Source organism: Bubalus bubalis, chromosome 5 (assembly GCF_019923935.1).
Source record: "Bubalus bubalis isolate 160015118507 breed Murrah chromosome 5, NDDB_SH_1, whole genome shotgun sequence".
In the NCBI taxonomy this organism is placed as follows: Eukaryota; Metazoa; Chordata; class Mammalia; order Artiodactyla; family Bovidae; genus Bubalus; species Bubalus bubalis.
Window position 1 is genome coordinate 123,484,827 of NC_059161.1, and position 13,960 is coordinate 123,498,786.

The window sequence follows — 13,960 nt, forward strand, 5'->3', positions numbered from 1 at the left end:
CTCTCTAGGAAAGGCCCCAAGAGAAGTTACCACGTGTTGCCACCACCATCAGCAACAAAGCAGTCCATCCTTAAGCCCCATTCCAAGTCCATCACCATGATGTGGGTGGACGGCCAAGTTCAAAACAGCCAGGACCAAACTGCTATCTGCCTATGAAGCCTCTTCCAGTCTTTTCTGCAGCCACAGCTATGGAGGCCCATTCTTCTTGTGACAGGTGGAAAATATTAATTTTTCATTATTTGCCATCTCTCCATTCTCTGCCTTCTGAGGGTTCTCCTCCAGGAGAATCCATTGTTGTGCTGTCTCTGAGGAAGGAGTAACTGAGAAAATGGCACAAGGTTATATGCCAAGAGGGCTTCCCTGGTGACTCAGCAATCAAAAATCCACCTGCAAAGCAGGAGATGCGCGTTCAGTCCCTGGGTGGGGAAGATACCCTGGAGGAGGAAATGGCAACCCACTCCAGTATTCTTGCCTGGGAAATCCCATAGACAGAGGAGCCTGGTGGGGTACAGTCCATAGGGTCACAGAGTCGGATACAGTTTGGCAACTACAGAATAACACGCAGAGCAGAACTAAAAGACTCTGCAGGGATTCTGAGCAGGTGGGGCAGGTATGAGAAGCAAGGCCAGGGCAAGAGGAGAGCAGGAGGGGAGGAAGTGTGGGCAGACAAACCGCATTTAAGGGAGCAGAATCCACAGAGCATTACGTGACTTGAAAGCTCTGATGCGGAACAGCAACTCCAAACCAGATGGCTCCTCAGGGAAAGGTACCCCACCAGCCAAGTGAATAGGCTTTTAATCTGTATCCAGGGCACTCGGGGCAGGCGATGTAAGTACACTGACTCGTGACAGTTCGCTTTGACCAGAAAAATCAGGCTTTTAGGAAAGGAAGGTGAAGTGTAACTTCCTCATGAATTGCCTAGGTCTGCAACCCCTCAAGTCCTACTTTAGAGGTGAAAACAAACCCCTATTGAGAGGCCCTGAAGAGCTTCCACTAGTAAATGTGCAGCATAACCTCCTCTATTTCCCCTTAAATGCACATTCCCGAGAAGTTCCAGGCTCTCATTCCACTAAATGGCCAGTCTGGGGAACTGAAAACTGCAGAGAACGTTTGCTTTTGTCCAACATTCTTTCATTTGGTGACTCTGCTTGATTCTGGTGGAGCCACGAGTCACAGTACCCCCCACCACCCTGAGTAGGGACACACGTGACCTACAGCTGGCTCATTATCATGCCCCAGCCCTCAAGGCAGCCAGGGACCCTGGAAGGAGCATATGACCCAAGGCAGACCAGTCAGAATCTTCCTCTAGGATAGAGGTTTGTATGTATATAAAATACACACAAACATTGTAATAGGTAATGGGTCAAAAAGCCTCTTTCCTCTGGGGACAGTAAAGTGGAATGATGTAAGCCTGGAACCATCTGTTCCTGCCCTCCCCAGCAGCGTGGAAGAAATCTACAAGAGCAAACGATGCAGCCACTGCAAACAGGAAATAATAGTCCTGTTGACATTTGAATTCATGCCAGTTTAACTTCTAGACATCCAATTACAAGCAAATGCTTCCTCATTTAAAAAATTCTTCTAATTATTAAGTTAATTAGCATTGGACTTATCTTTGGCAAACTGTTAAAGTAGTCAAAGGCAAAAATGTCCATCAATGCACCAAAGAGAAGTCATAGTTTGCTTGACTTCTCCTTACCCACATGACCACTTTCCCCACCCTGCTCCTTTCTTCCCCCCCAGCTTACACTGATGAGGGCCAATACTCCCCATACTCGCCATATTACATTAACTTGTGAGTTTGCCCCTTTCCTACTAAACTGTGAACTCAGTGCAACACCCAGCCTGGTATGATCAGGGATGGCTGGCTACTGACCCCACCCAGTGTGTTTCAAACTAGGAAAGAAATCTTTTTATTGTAGGGCTGAATGGGGTTTGTACAGTGATCTGTCAATATTTGAGTTCCAACAACTTCTTCACTGCCTCCAAGGTCGTCTATAAAAGGGCAAGCTTTCAGTAGAGCTTTATTTACCTCACCCCACTCCCAGAGACAAACCATTTAACCAGTTGGCTCCAGATCGGGCAACTAAATGAAAGTCCTCCAAATTCAAAGGTCCTCACAAGTCCATGTAACTATAAAATCTGTGCTCCATTTTATGCAATACTGTCAACAGCACAGCCTTCTCTGGCATTATGCTAGAGATTACGATACTAGTGCGGTATTACTTTGCAGGACAGAGAAAGCCGACTCACTCAAACCACATTACCACTGCCACCTTTGACACCAAGTTTTCATTCCCTTAGAGATCCTATTCACTTTACCAAGCCCAAATCTACTTAACACATCTTCCCATATTAAAGAGAAAGGAAAAACACAAGTAACATGGTGCTGTGATCTTTATTCCATTAAATGACCTTAAAACTAAGAAATAGAAACATGCTTTTATACTAATAGCATAATCTAATCCATTGCACTTTTTAAAAAGTATATTAAATTTTAAAGCCATTCAAAAAGTCTAGGAGGAAGAAAGTGCTTTTAACAAATCATTTTTTTGAAAGAAAAATCAGAGAAGAAAATTTGTATACGCTCAAAATTAGTATTCACTCCTTTAAGGCTTAAGTCCATGACAGCATTTATGTATCTAAACTGGAACACTTTGGGAATCAGATGCATCTTCCCCTGGTCATAAGAACACTACATTTATAATTTGAGTTCTGGCACGTGAGACTCCTTTCGCAAGAAGAAACATTTCTTCTAAAATCTTTCTGCCCTTAGATTAATCTTGAAGGCCCCTGGTAAGGGGTACTCTGTCACTAATTTTCAAAATTATGATCCTCTCTGTCCTTTTTGTTCATTTTTACTTATGGCTTACGGTTTTCTGTGCATGAAAAGATTCAGAGGTTCAAGTCACAGTGCTCAATTTTTGCTTTTTCAAAGAAAAACAACTTTCAAACTAGTTTTTAATCCTAAGTACACCTGTTGGTAAACAGGATACCTGTACATTCATTTTTCAGAGAAGGCACGAGGACTTTCTAATTTAGAGAAACATTTTCATAGAGCTTGGGTAATCCTCTGGACTAAATGCGTCCTTGTTACTCCTAACTCTCAGAGAGTGTATCTGGCAGGAGACCACCCATTCTGAACCTCAGGCAAAAGGTGTCCACTTGCCTCCAGGCAACGCTGAATTGCACTTTCCCATCCCTCGGAGCAGCCTCTCCCACTGTGCTCTCTGAACCACCTGTGATGCTGTTTTTAAAAGTGGTGATTCCAGGGCCACAACCCAGACCCAGATCCACTGAGACAATCCCTCGGTACAAAGCTAGCAATTTGAATTTTTTTAAACATCCCTCCCAGGGCTGTTTTATGCAGGTCAAGATAGAAGACAGCCACCATTCAAAACACAGCAACAATATGACTTCACAGAAGGAAATCTACTCAACTGCAAATGGTCTCTTCACAAATAGGCTTCGGAATATCATTTTAAAACACCACCTACACAATAGTTGGTATGTTAGTAACTGAAGCTTTTCTTCACTATGCCCCTATTCCTTGACTAAAATTGTGATGGATCTAAATATTAAGCCAAATGATGCAACCTGTGTTGGCTACCTTAGATGGCAGCCATCCTAAATAATCCTAAATTACATTTCAATAGTTCCATGGGGAAAAAAATAGCTCTATTAAGATATCCATATAAGTTACATTATTTTGTTTAAAAAACCAGGGAAAAATAAAACTATTTGTTTTTTAATCACTTTTGCCTGGACTTAAATCAACCACGTAGTTTTTCTGTAACTCATACATACTTATCCAAGACACCATTTTCATAAGCCAGGTGGAACGCTGGGTATGACCTGTTAAATGCACTGCCAGTACGAGGCAGTTTGTCTGTTTGTTCACCTAAAGCATTTTACTTCACAAAAGAGAAAAAAAGGAAAGACCAGGCAAAACAAAAACAATACTCAGAAGCAACTCTACCAAGTGTGAAACTACAGAGACCTCCACATGACAGCTTTCTTGATATACTGCTAAAATAAGGTATGACTCTGAGGCTGTTTCATCATCTTACAAGATAGTTTTCCCTCATTCTGTCTATACATCAATCTAGAGAGTCCTCAGTGAAAGAACTGAAATTTTGATTCTATTATTTTTACTTAAAAGCTAACTGGAAGTATTAAAAAAAAAAAAAAAAAAAAAAAACTTAACCTCTCCTAAGTGGTCATGTATGAATGTGAAATTTGGACTGTGCAGAAAGCTGAGCGCCGAAGAATTGATGCTTTTGAACTGTGGTGTTGGAGAAGACTCTTGGACTACAAGGAGATCCAACCAGTCCATTCTAAAGGAGATCAGTCCTGGGTGTTCTTTGGAAGGAATGATGCTAAAGGTGAAACTCCAGTACTTTGGCCACCTCATGTGAAGAGTTGACTCATTGGAAAAGACTCTGATGCTGGGAGGGATTGTGGGCAGGAGGAGAAGGGGACGACAGAGGATGAGATGGCTGGATGGCATCACCAACTCGATGGACGTGAGTTTGAGTTAACTCCGGGAGTTAGTGATGGACAGGATGGCCTGGCGTGCTGCGATTCATGGGGTCGCAAAAAGTCGGACACGACTGAGCGACTGAACTTAACTGAAAATGAATTCTTTTCACAGAAAATCATGAAAACCTTTTATATGTTAGTAGGAATGTGCCAACTAAAAATGCTTGCATGGAAAGGCAAGAGTGGCAGAGAAACAAACACCAGGAAAACCTTACAGTCCTAAGTAAAGTCCCTGACCCACAAACCAACAGCTGAGGGGAGGTAAGAGGAAAAAGGCATTCTTTGCAACCTGGTCATAAACCTCCCCAGGACTACTTACAGCCAGCAATGAGAATGCACCTTTTACTGGAAAAGTTGATACAAAGTCATCAATTCTCTTAAAAAAAAAAAAAAAAGGAAACTCATAAAAATCCTCACTGAGAAAACTATAAACAATTTCCAGAGGCAGAATAAGACCAAAAAAAAAAAAAAAAAAAAAAGGCTTCCCCAGGGTAATTAAACATTATTCCTTTATGATCAAAACAGAAATTTGGTGAATTTAAACAGTAACCAAAATCTAAGGTTTCATTAAATCATACATGATTGCATGTTTTTTATTTTTTAAAAATCTAGTATTTTAGTATTCAAGTTTTAAACATAGCATCCTTTTCTCATCATTAAAAGTAGGATAATTCTAGACAACTCTTCTGAAATCTATAAACATGCTTATACAGTGCATTAAAAGCTAAGTATGTCAACATCTGTAAGGCCTTTAGCAAATAAGTATCAATCTTCAGGAATATGATAGGCCACCTGAAAATGCACCAAAATTTCAAAACTAAGGTTTTAATTTAATAAAGCTAAGTATTACTGATATGCAAGTAAACAGTTTTTAGAACAAGTTGGAGTTTTTCTAAAATTTAACCATGACTGAATAAAATAGCAAGAACTTCAGGGCAAGATGGTATGTAAATGTGAAAAATACATTAAGCACTTAGAATTAATTCAAAACTTACAAAAATACTTGAGTGGTAAAGTGTTAAAATAGTCAAGAAAAATACTCTTTGATAAAGAGATGACAGACTAGAAAAGACTTTTTTCCACCATCCATTCATACTTCACGTATATAGAACTTACACTTGGAATTTGCCTATAACTCCCTACCTCCCTCCCACAACAATAGAAATTACCTTAAGAATTAAGGCTCATATACCTGAATGCTTATATAAATACTTGCAGGCAAGTTGTATGAAGTTTTAGAATCCACAACAATTCACCATGATAAACAAAGGAAAAGGCAACTGGTAGACAAAAATTTTTATCACACAATCAAGGTAAATAAAGAATTTAGATACTTCCTAGATATTATATATCCATACTTGGGTGGGACTTGGTCCTTACTAAGCCAAAGATATTTTAGAGCTACCAGACTAGTCACGTATAAAGTTAAATAAACGATGGTTCACTAAATAAAACTGACAGTTTTAGCTTCATTATTAAAAACATCAGACCATGAACAGGAGACTGCAAATAAACGCTGTGGATGAAGACCTGATGCACTGCCAAGCCACATGAGACGGGACATTGATTAAAGGCAGCATGTTTGGTAAAAATCCTTCCTCTAGTCCTTGATAAAGTTCTGTTCTCATGAATGACGACTGTGTGAGTTATGTACAATACACATATGTGTTATAAACCTACAATCAGCGAGTCTGACCAAGGCACAAGTTCAGATGACTTATCAGAGGTCACATGGTTCATTTAAACTCAAGTTTTTTCCTTAAAGTATTACACTCATTCCTTTTATTATGAGCAGCTCTGGTTTTTCAAGGCATGTCTGCCTCTTTTCTAGAAAGAAGCTATAGGAATGAATGAAGGCAAAAAAACAAAAACAAACCAGAATATGTTCTAACAAAACTGCAAGCCTGCCAGGAAACAGACCTTAAATTTCAGTGTATGGTTAATTTAAATACAATTTTTCCATATTATGTGGCAAACACAATTCTCTAATATCGTAAGATTTAAAAACCGTAATAGCATCATTTTTAGTCAGTCTTTAGTTTTGAAGCTTTTGCCAAGTTTTGTAAACTTTTAAAAAAAGGAATCCTTCTCAAAAGAGTACGGTACAAACTGACAGTTCATCTCAAAACAGCATCTTTCATGTGAATGTCCTCAATTTCCTCCCGATCAAGTCCTCGAAAGCATGGGTTCAATCTTAAAAGGCACTAAGCGGCACATAAAGGACTTAAAATCGCATTTCCATTGTTCTTTTAGCTTTCTCCCCCATAAAGTGCACAAAGCAGAGAGTAATAAGAAAACAGACACAAGCTTGGATCTACACCAGCAAGGAAAAGAAACGCTTCCAAGGGAAATGGAAGTGTGTTTAAGAATTTGAAACCACAGGAAAGGTCTGTTCATTTATTAGTGCCGTGTTTCGGCTCTTCCCAGATGGTCCCGGGTCTGCGCTCCTGGAGACCTGGGCCTGTGGCCGTCGCAGACGCCCAGAAATCAGAGGGAGCTAGAAGGGTTCTTGTCTGATCCTCTCATTAGGATGCTACTGAGCTTTTTTATCCGAGGGTGGTCTCCCAGCAACTGCATCCCTTACAGCAGCCTGAGTGGAATTACCGATGTGAGAAGTGGCCTGCAAAAGTCCATTTATTCAACATGTCAGTTAATAAAATTACAGCACAGTGTCAAAACAGCAAGCCATTACAGACAAACTTTCAAAAATCTCTGTCTACACTGAGACAGAAAAGTAGGGAATGAAAATGCAGGGGTCAGGGAGCGTTGTGGCGACTGCTAATGCCCCAGAAAGTAGGTCAGCTGAATCTTTAGTGGATGGGCAGCTCGCCAGCCTTCACTGCAAGCTTCTAACTGATCTGTTCCTGCTACTCAGAAAAACAAAGCAGTCTCAAATCTGTATACCTGGAGATCATGTCAATGTCAAGAGCCACTGGTTTGATGAAGCGATTTAAGTGAAAGAGATGCCATCCACTGGTAGATCTCAAAACAGAACATTTCGCTAAATTCATATTTTTCAAAGCTCACGACTTTCAGTGAAGCAAACTAACCTTGGATATAGGAGATAATCACACAGGAATTATGTCTGATGAACACATATTTAAGTTTCCCGTGAAGAACACAATGTATGTTAACTTGTAAAGTTTTTTACATTAATGAGCAGGTTTTAAGCATGGAAACAAAATATTAGGTAGGAATAAACATTAACATCTTAAAGAACAATAATAAAACATAAGACCTATCAAAAAAAAAAAGGTATATTTCTCATGCCTTCTATCACTGTTGAACTCTTCCAAATGGAGATATTTTACAACAGAAGCACGGATATCTATCTGTTATCGACCATCAGCCTCCTGGGCTGGCACCACTTACCTGCTCTAATACATACGCTGCGCCAGAATCAATAGCACCGCCCAGCTCACGATACTGACCAGAGTACCTGATGTACCCCCAGGTGAGAAGCGCTATTAACAGCAGTCCAACCATACAGTTGAACAGCTGGGCCACCACCTCAAGACCAATAAAGCCAGTGAGGCCGGAGGCGATGTACAGAGCCACGATGCCCGTGAAGAGCACTGCGGGGGTTCGGAAGGTGCTGAAGACGTTCTTGCTACTGTTGTGCTTGCAGAAGTTCTCGTACAGTTCCTTGATCTCCTCCTCCAGCTCCTGCTGGTAACGAAGGCTAAAATCCTTCCCACCCATCTTTTTCGTCTTCTTAAAATGGTCCAGAGCAAGCTGTTTGAATTCGCAGTGCTTCTCCTCTAGAATGTCTGGAGACAGATAAGGTTTGTCTCCCCCACAAACCTGACAAGAATAAAGACAGAACGCGGTAAAGAATCCTTCAGAAACAAGTGCCAAATAAAACAAGTGAAAACGCTGAAAAGCTTAGAAAATTTTAAGATACTAGAAACGAACTTTAAAATGATGACTAAGGTCAACAAAAGTCTGGGTTCAATTCTTCTGAAAAGCACACTTACTAACCAGGGTGATATTGATCAGTGAGAGCTGTGCCACTGTAAGAAAGTCAGACAGGGTCGTAATTAAAAGGCCCCAATAACCAGGATAACCTGAATGTTGCCTCATCATCATCAGATACACTAAGCAGGATCAAGCTTGGACTTCTGAAGTTGAAAATATTGCCCAGGTTAGATATTTCAGAATAAGACTTATGTCCAACATACCTCTTCCATGTTGTTGTAATAAACATCCTTGGCAGAGGCTGCAGCTGCTAAATTGTTGGCTTCAGCAGTGGCCTTTTAAGAAAGGAAACCACAAATGATAAATTCTTTCTCTTTTAATATTCTTCCACAAATAACCAAACAGAAGTTCTGTTTCACTCTATTCCCCATTCTTCTTCCTTTATGATTCTTCTGTTATTTTTCAGGTTTCCACAAAGTCCAACTGATTAAATAAAATACACCTTTTCTGCCAGATTTTCTGCCAAAAAGTATTCTCATACATAAGAATCTTTGTCATAAAACTAAACCTCTGAAAATATTTCCTTTGCTTCAATTTTGTATGTTATGAAATAGATGTAACTCAGAAGAGAAAAAATTTATCTTTACAATACCAATCTCACATGCTAACTCCCTTTGTGAAAATGTTTGTCTACTAAAGAAATAAACATTTGGCAATAAACAACCTTATCTTCAGCACATGTAAGTCAGAAATCGTATGTATTCACAAAATGACATCTTGAAAACATCAAAATGTTGATAATAAAACTTGCTGAAAGTGAAAAATCTGATTAGTAAATAGATAAGTCAGGACATGTTTTACGAAAATAGACAACAGGCAATAGGAGAATGATTTGTCTAACGGAATGGGGTATGTTTAACTTTCGTACAATACTTTTTGGGGGGACGCTGTTCTGTTCTAACTCCACCACCATGAATACAGACAAAAAAATCTGAAGTCAGTCACACTGCTGAAAACATGCTAAACGTGAACAGACCTCAGCATAATGAAAAAGGGGGACCTTCCCTGGTGGCTCAGTGGTAAAGAATCTGTCTGCCAATGCAGGGACACAGGCTCGATCCCTGGTCCAGGACGATTCTACACACCAGGAGGCAACTAAGCCTGTGTGCTACAACTGCTGAGCCCATGCTCTAGACCCCGTGAGCCAAAACTACTGAACTAACCCGCATGCCCCAGAGCCCAGGCTCTGCAACAAGGGAAGCCGCCGCAGTAAGAAGCCCAGGGCACTGCAACGGAGAGTAGCCCCCACTGCAGAAAGCCCTCGCGCAGCAACAAAGACCCAGCACAGCCAAAAATAAATACAAGTTTTTTAAAAAAAGAAAAGGGGAACTACCAGGACTGTCAAAGAACTGCTTACCTGAAGCATGGATTTGGGGTGAGGCAGATCTTCTCCTTGGTAAATTTTAATATACGCCTTAGAATATAAACAGAAAAACAGTTATGAAAAACGCCACTCATCATATTTAACTGCAGCTTACTTTTCAGAAACAGTGACCGTACAATTGCATTTTCCTAGAGACCTAGATCCACACCCAGGAATTAGCAAAAACACAGCACACCTCTGAGTGCATGTTAGCATTTTTTTAGTTAACTAAAAATGTTCTCAAAGCAGCACACGCCTACCAAGGCTATGGCTCCCGCCAGACTCCCCATGCACGCTGGCCTCACCACTGCCTGTGGGCAGAGTGACCATCCGCCGTGAGGTAGTCGTGTCACATCTAGGTGCCGTCTCCTACTCACAGCAACTTCCTAACCACCTCCTCTCCACACCATCTTCCATGAGGAACAGTCTTCCTTTAGCCACAGTAATCACTCCTCTAAGAGAGTGCAGAGAACATCCATTTGGTGGCTAGACCAATACTGCCACCCAGTGGCCTACTCCTGGAAGTACAATGGAGTCTGAAAAGGCTTTTCCTTCCAACTTCCCCCAAGCTTTAAAATACCTGAACTGCTAATGAGGTGGATGAAACTGGAGCCTATTATACAGTGAAGTAAGCCAGAAAGAGAAACACCAATACAGTATACTAACGCATATATATGGAATTTAGAAAGATGGTAACAATAACCCTGTGTACAAGACAGCAAAAGAGACACTGATGTATAGAACAGTCTTATGGACTCTGTGAGAGAGGGAGAGGGTGGGAAGATTTGGGAGAATGGCATTGAAACATGTAAAATATCATGTATGAAACGAGTTGCCAGTCCAGGTTCGATGCACGATACTGGATGCTTGGGGCTGGTGCACTGGGACGACCCAGAGGGATGGAATGGGGAGGGAGGAGGGAGGAGGGTTCAGGATGGGGAACACATGTATACCTGTGGCGGATTCATTTTGATATTTGGCAAAACTAATACAATTATGTAAAGTTTAAAAATAAAATAAAATTAAAAAAATAAAAATAAAAAAAAATAAAATACCTGAACTGAGTTAGTTCATAACGTATATCAGTTTCACCAAAAGTCAAATATTTTAATAATGAAAACCCCATATTTACCTTAAAATACTCCAGCAGTCCCCGACAGGTGACTTTTGAGCCATTGATCTCCTTTTCCATTAAGTTGGCTGGGTTTAATACATGCAGTATCAGTGTCTGTAACTGCTCTTTGAATTCACTGGCAATGTCTGTCCGCAGGACCAAGAAAAAGGAAACAATAAGCCAAACAGATTTATTCAGCCAAGGGGAGCATAAAGCAATCTTCGGTCCATCTGGTTGTTCTAACACCTCTAGCTGAAAGGGAGCAGCAGAAGTCCCAGACTGTGAGCCAGGCCCTTTCTGGTAAGGACCAGGCTGCTGACGGTCTGTTCTCACGTGACTGTGCTGTCGCCTTCCCTTCTGCAGAATTAAGTCCTCTCTAGTCCAGAACAGAATATCCACAATATCGCTACCCTGGTTTTCACTCTGCGAGATTCACCTCTACTCCCTACACGTCCAAGAAATTTTACTTTTTATTTTACGGGACTTCCCTGGCAGTTCAGTGGTAATAAGGACTTTGCCTTCCTATCAGGAGGTGGGGGTTCAATCCCAGGTGGGGGAACTAAGATCCCACATGTCTTGTGGCTAAAAAGCCAAAACATAAAACAGAAGTAGTGTTGTAACAAATTCAATAAAGACTTCAAAAATGGTCCACATCAAAACAAAAAAAAATCTTAAAAAAAAAAAATTTTCATTAACATATCTTCAGGAAAATCCTTATCAACCCTTTAGGTTCTCCCAGACCAGGCCTTTGCCACACCCTCACTCTCCCCCTTAAAAGCATTATAAATTGCTATTTATCCATTTGCTTTACTTTTGTTCATTTTTTTAACGTTAAAGGAAGTAGAAGCATCTGAATCTCATGATATTTATTTTCCATTCTCTCCTCAGAGAGGTTCTCTGCTGCTGCTAAGTCACTTCAGTCGTGTCCGACTCTGTGCGACCCCATAGACAGCAGCCCACCAGGCTTCCCCGTCCCTGGGATTCTCCAGGCAAGAACAATGGAGTGGGCTGCCATTTCCTTCTCCAATTCATGAAAGTGAAAAGTGAAAGTGAAGTCGTTCAGTTGTTCTCTGGGCCACCCCAAAGGGAAAAGACTACTATTTCAGGAAACATGACAGCTGCTTTCCAGCTTCTATAGAGTTCCCACAGAAGGGTCAGGAAGCTATTAAACAGAGCTCTTTCCTCAAAGTGAGAAGTAGCTGGCCCAAGTATGAAAATACAAGGAATCTGATTTATATGATCCAGCATCTTCATAATTCAAGTTATTGAATTCAACTAATTCAAACTATCAGCTAAAAATAAAGTAGACAGGAACCCACATAAAGGTAGGAACTTAACACTGCAGAGCCCAAATTTACAAAATGGAGACAGTCTTATGTATTCATTTAACAGATTCTGACCACCTTTTTGTGGCAGGCATTGTTGTACGAGTTGGGAATAGAGCAGTGAATTAAACAAAAGTGGTTTACTAAATTTTTTCCAGCTACAAGGATCACCATAAACATCTCCACAGAAAAAAACTTCAGGTTATTTTATTTCTAAAGATTATAGCGTCTTCTAAGAGGAATTACCAGGTATGTGAGAAAAATATAAATTTCTAGAAAATATTCAAAACTATTAAGAAAAATAACAACCATCCATAAAACCCACCATCAGACAATCAAAATTAACATTTAAAATACTCTCCCCTTCCTTTTTAAGGCTCTTATATATTGCTAAACTGCTTTTGTAGAAAATTGTACCAGCTTATATTCCTATCACCAACATATGAGAAGGCTTGTTCATTACTATGAGCTCACGAGATTTTTATTGCTTTTAAAACCTTTACTGACTTGATTGGCGAAAAATCGTATCTTGCAGCTTCTGGTTCTGAAAGTACTAAACATCAGAGAATCGGAAGGGAACTTCTTCCTAACAAGATCCTGCAAAAGATGTATTCTATTCCATTGTAGACTTGGAAGTCTACAAAGAGAGTCTACAAAGAGAGCTGCAAGGGGCTGAGTAGGTGGGGAGTGAGCTGAAACCAGAGCACTGAGCTAAGTACATGTGAAGCTGTGGCTCATTTGAGGCCATTCACTATAATGGGGTAACAAACTTTGTGCAAAAATAATTCCTGAATTAAGCTGGATCCTGAAACAGGACTGGGCTGGTAAGCCCCTGGCTCCCCAAAGAAGCAAACACAGATCAAATCTCCTCTGGAGAAAAAAAAAAGATCTGAATAAAATAACAAAGAACAACACAGAGAGATCAGATGATGCAAAATAAGGAAGAAAACTAAGATATGGAAGACAGAATACAAGGTTCACAACTTAAAACAGACATATAGAATCTTGACATTGCAGAGAAAGAACACCCAATCGAAAACTAGACAAGAAGAATTTCAGAGGAAAGGAAACATGAATAGAAATAAATACATGAAAAGATATTCAACCCCATTAGTAATCAGAGAAATGCAATTTAAGATCACAATGAGATACTATTTTATAATCAGTAATTTAACAAAACTAAGATGGCTGTTAATATCAAGTGTTGCCAAGGATACGGATCAACAGGAATTTTTATAACACTGATGAAGGGAGTGTAAACTGGAATAAGAACTCTGGAAAACAATTTGGCATTACCTAAGGTGAAGATATATGTATTTCAATTATCTATCAATCCCACTTGTAAGCACATAACCTGGCAAACTCCCATATGTCCACATCCACAAGAATGTTCATAGCAGTGCTATTCATAATAGCAAAAAAACTGGAGAAGCCCAAGCTTCCACTGAGAATAAATTGTTATATTCACAGAATGCTCTATTATCCTACAATGAAGCTGAATGAATTACAATCGCATGCAATAATACAGATAGCCTTAAAAATAAAGCACACAAAGACGGTAACGACAACCCTATATGCGAGACAGCAAAAGAGACACAGACATGAAGAACAGACTTTTGGACTCTGTGGGACAAGATG

The 13,960-nt window shown here is 40.2% G+C and overlaps 1 protein-coding gene across 2 annotated transcripts in view; it reads right to left on the reverse strand.

Moving 5' to 3' along the window:
* Window positions 1-5,033: 5,033 nt before the first annotated feature.
* Window positions 5,034-13,960, reverse strand: part of ATL3 (atlastin GTPase 3) — a 44,158-nt gene continuing 35,231 nt past the window's right edge. For both annotated transcript variants that reach the window (XM_006050832.4, XM_006050831.4), the window contains exons 9-13: window positions 11,016-11,143; window positions 9,878-9,934; window positions 8,724-8,795; window positions 7,915-8,346; window positions 5,034-7,162 (exon numbers count right to left, since the gene is read on the reverse strand). In XM_006050832.4, the coding sequence (XP_006050894.2) occupies window positions 7,076-7,162; window positions 7,915-8,346; window positions 8,724-8,795; window positions 9,878-9,934; window positions 11,016-11,143 (776 nt within the window). In that variant the 3' untranslated portion in view covers window positions 5,034-7,075. The remainder of the gene's footprint in view (window positions 7,163-7,914; window positions 8,347-8,723; window positions 8,796-9,877; window positions 9,935-11,015; window positions 11,144-13,960) is intronic.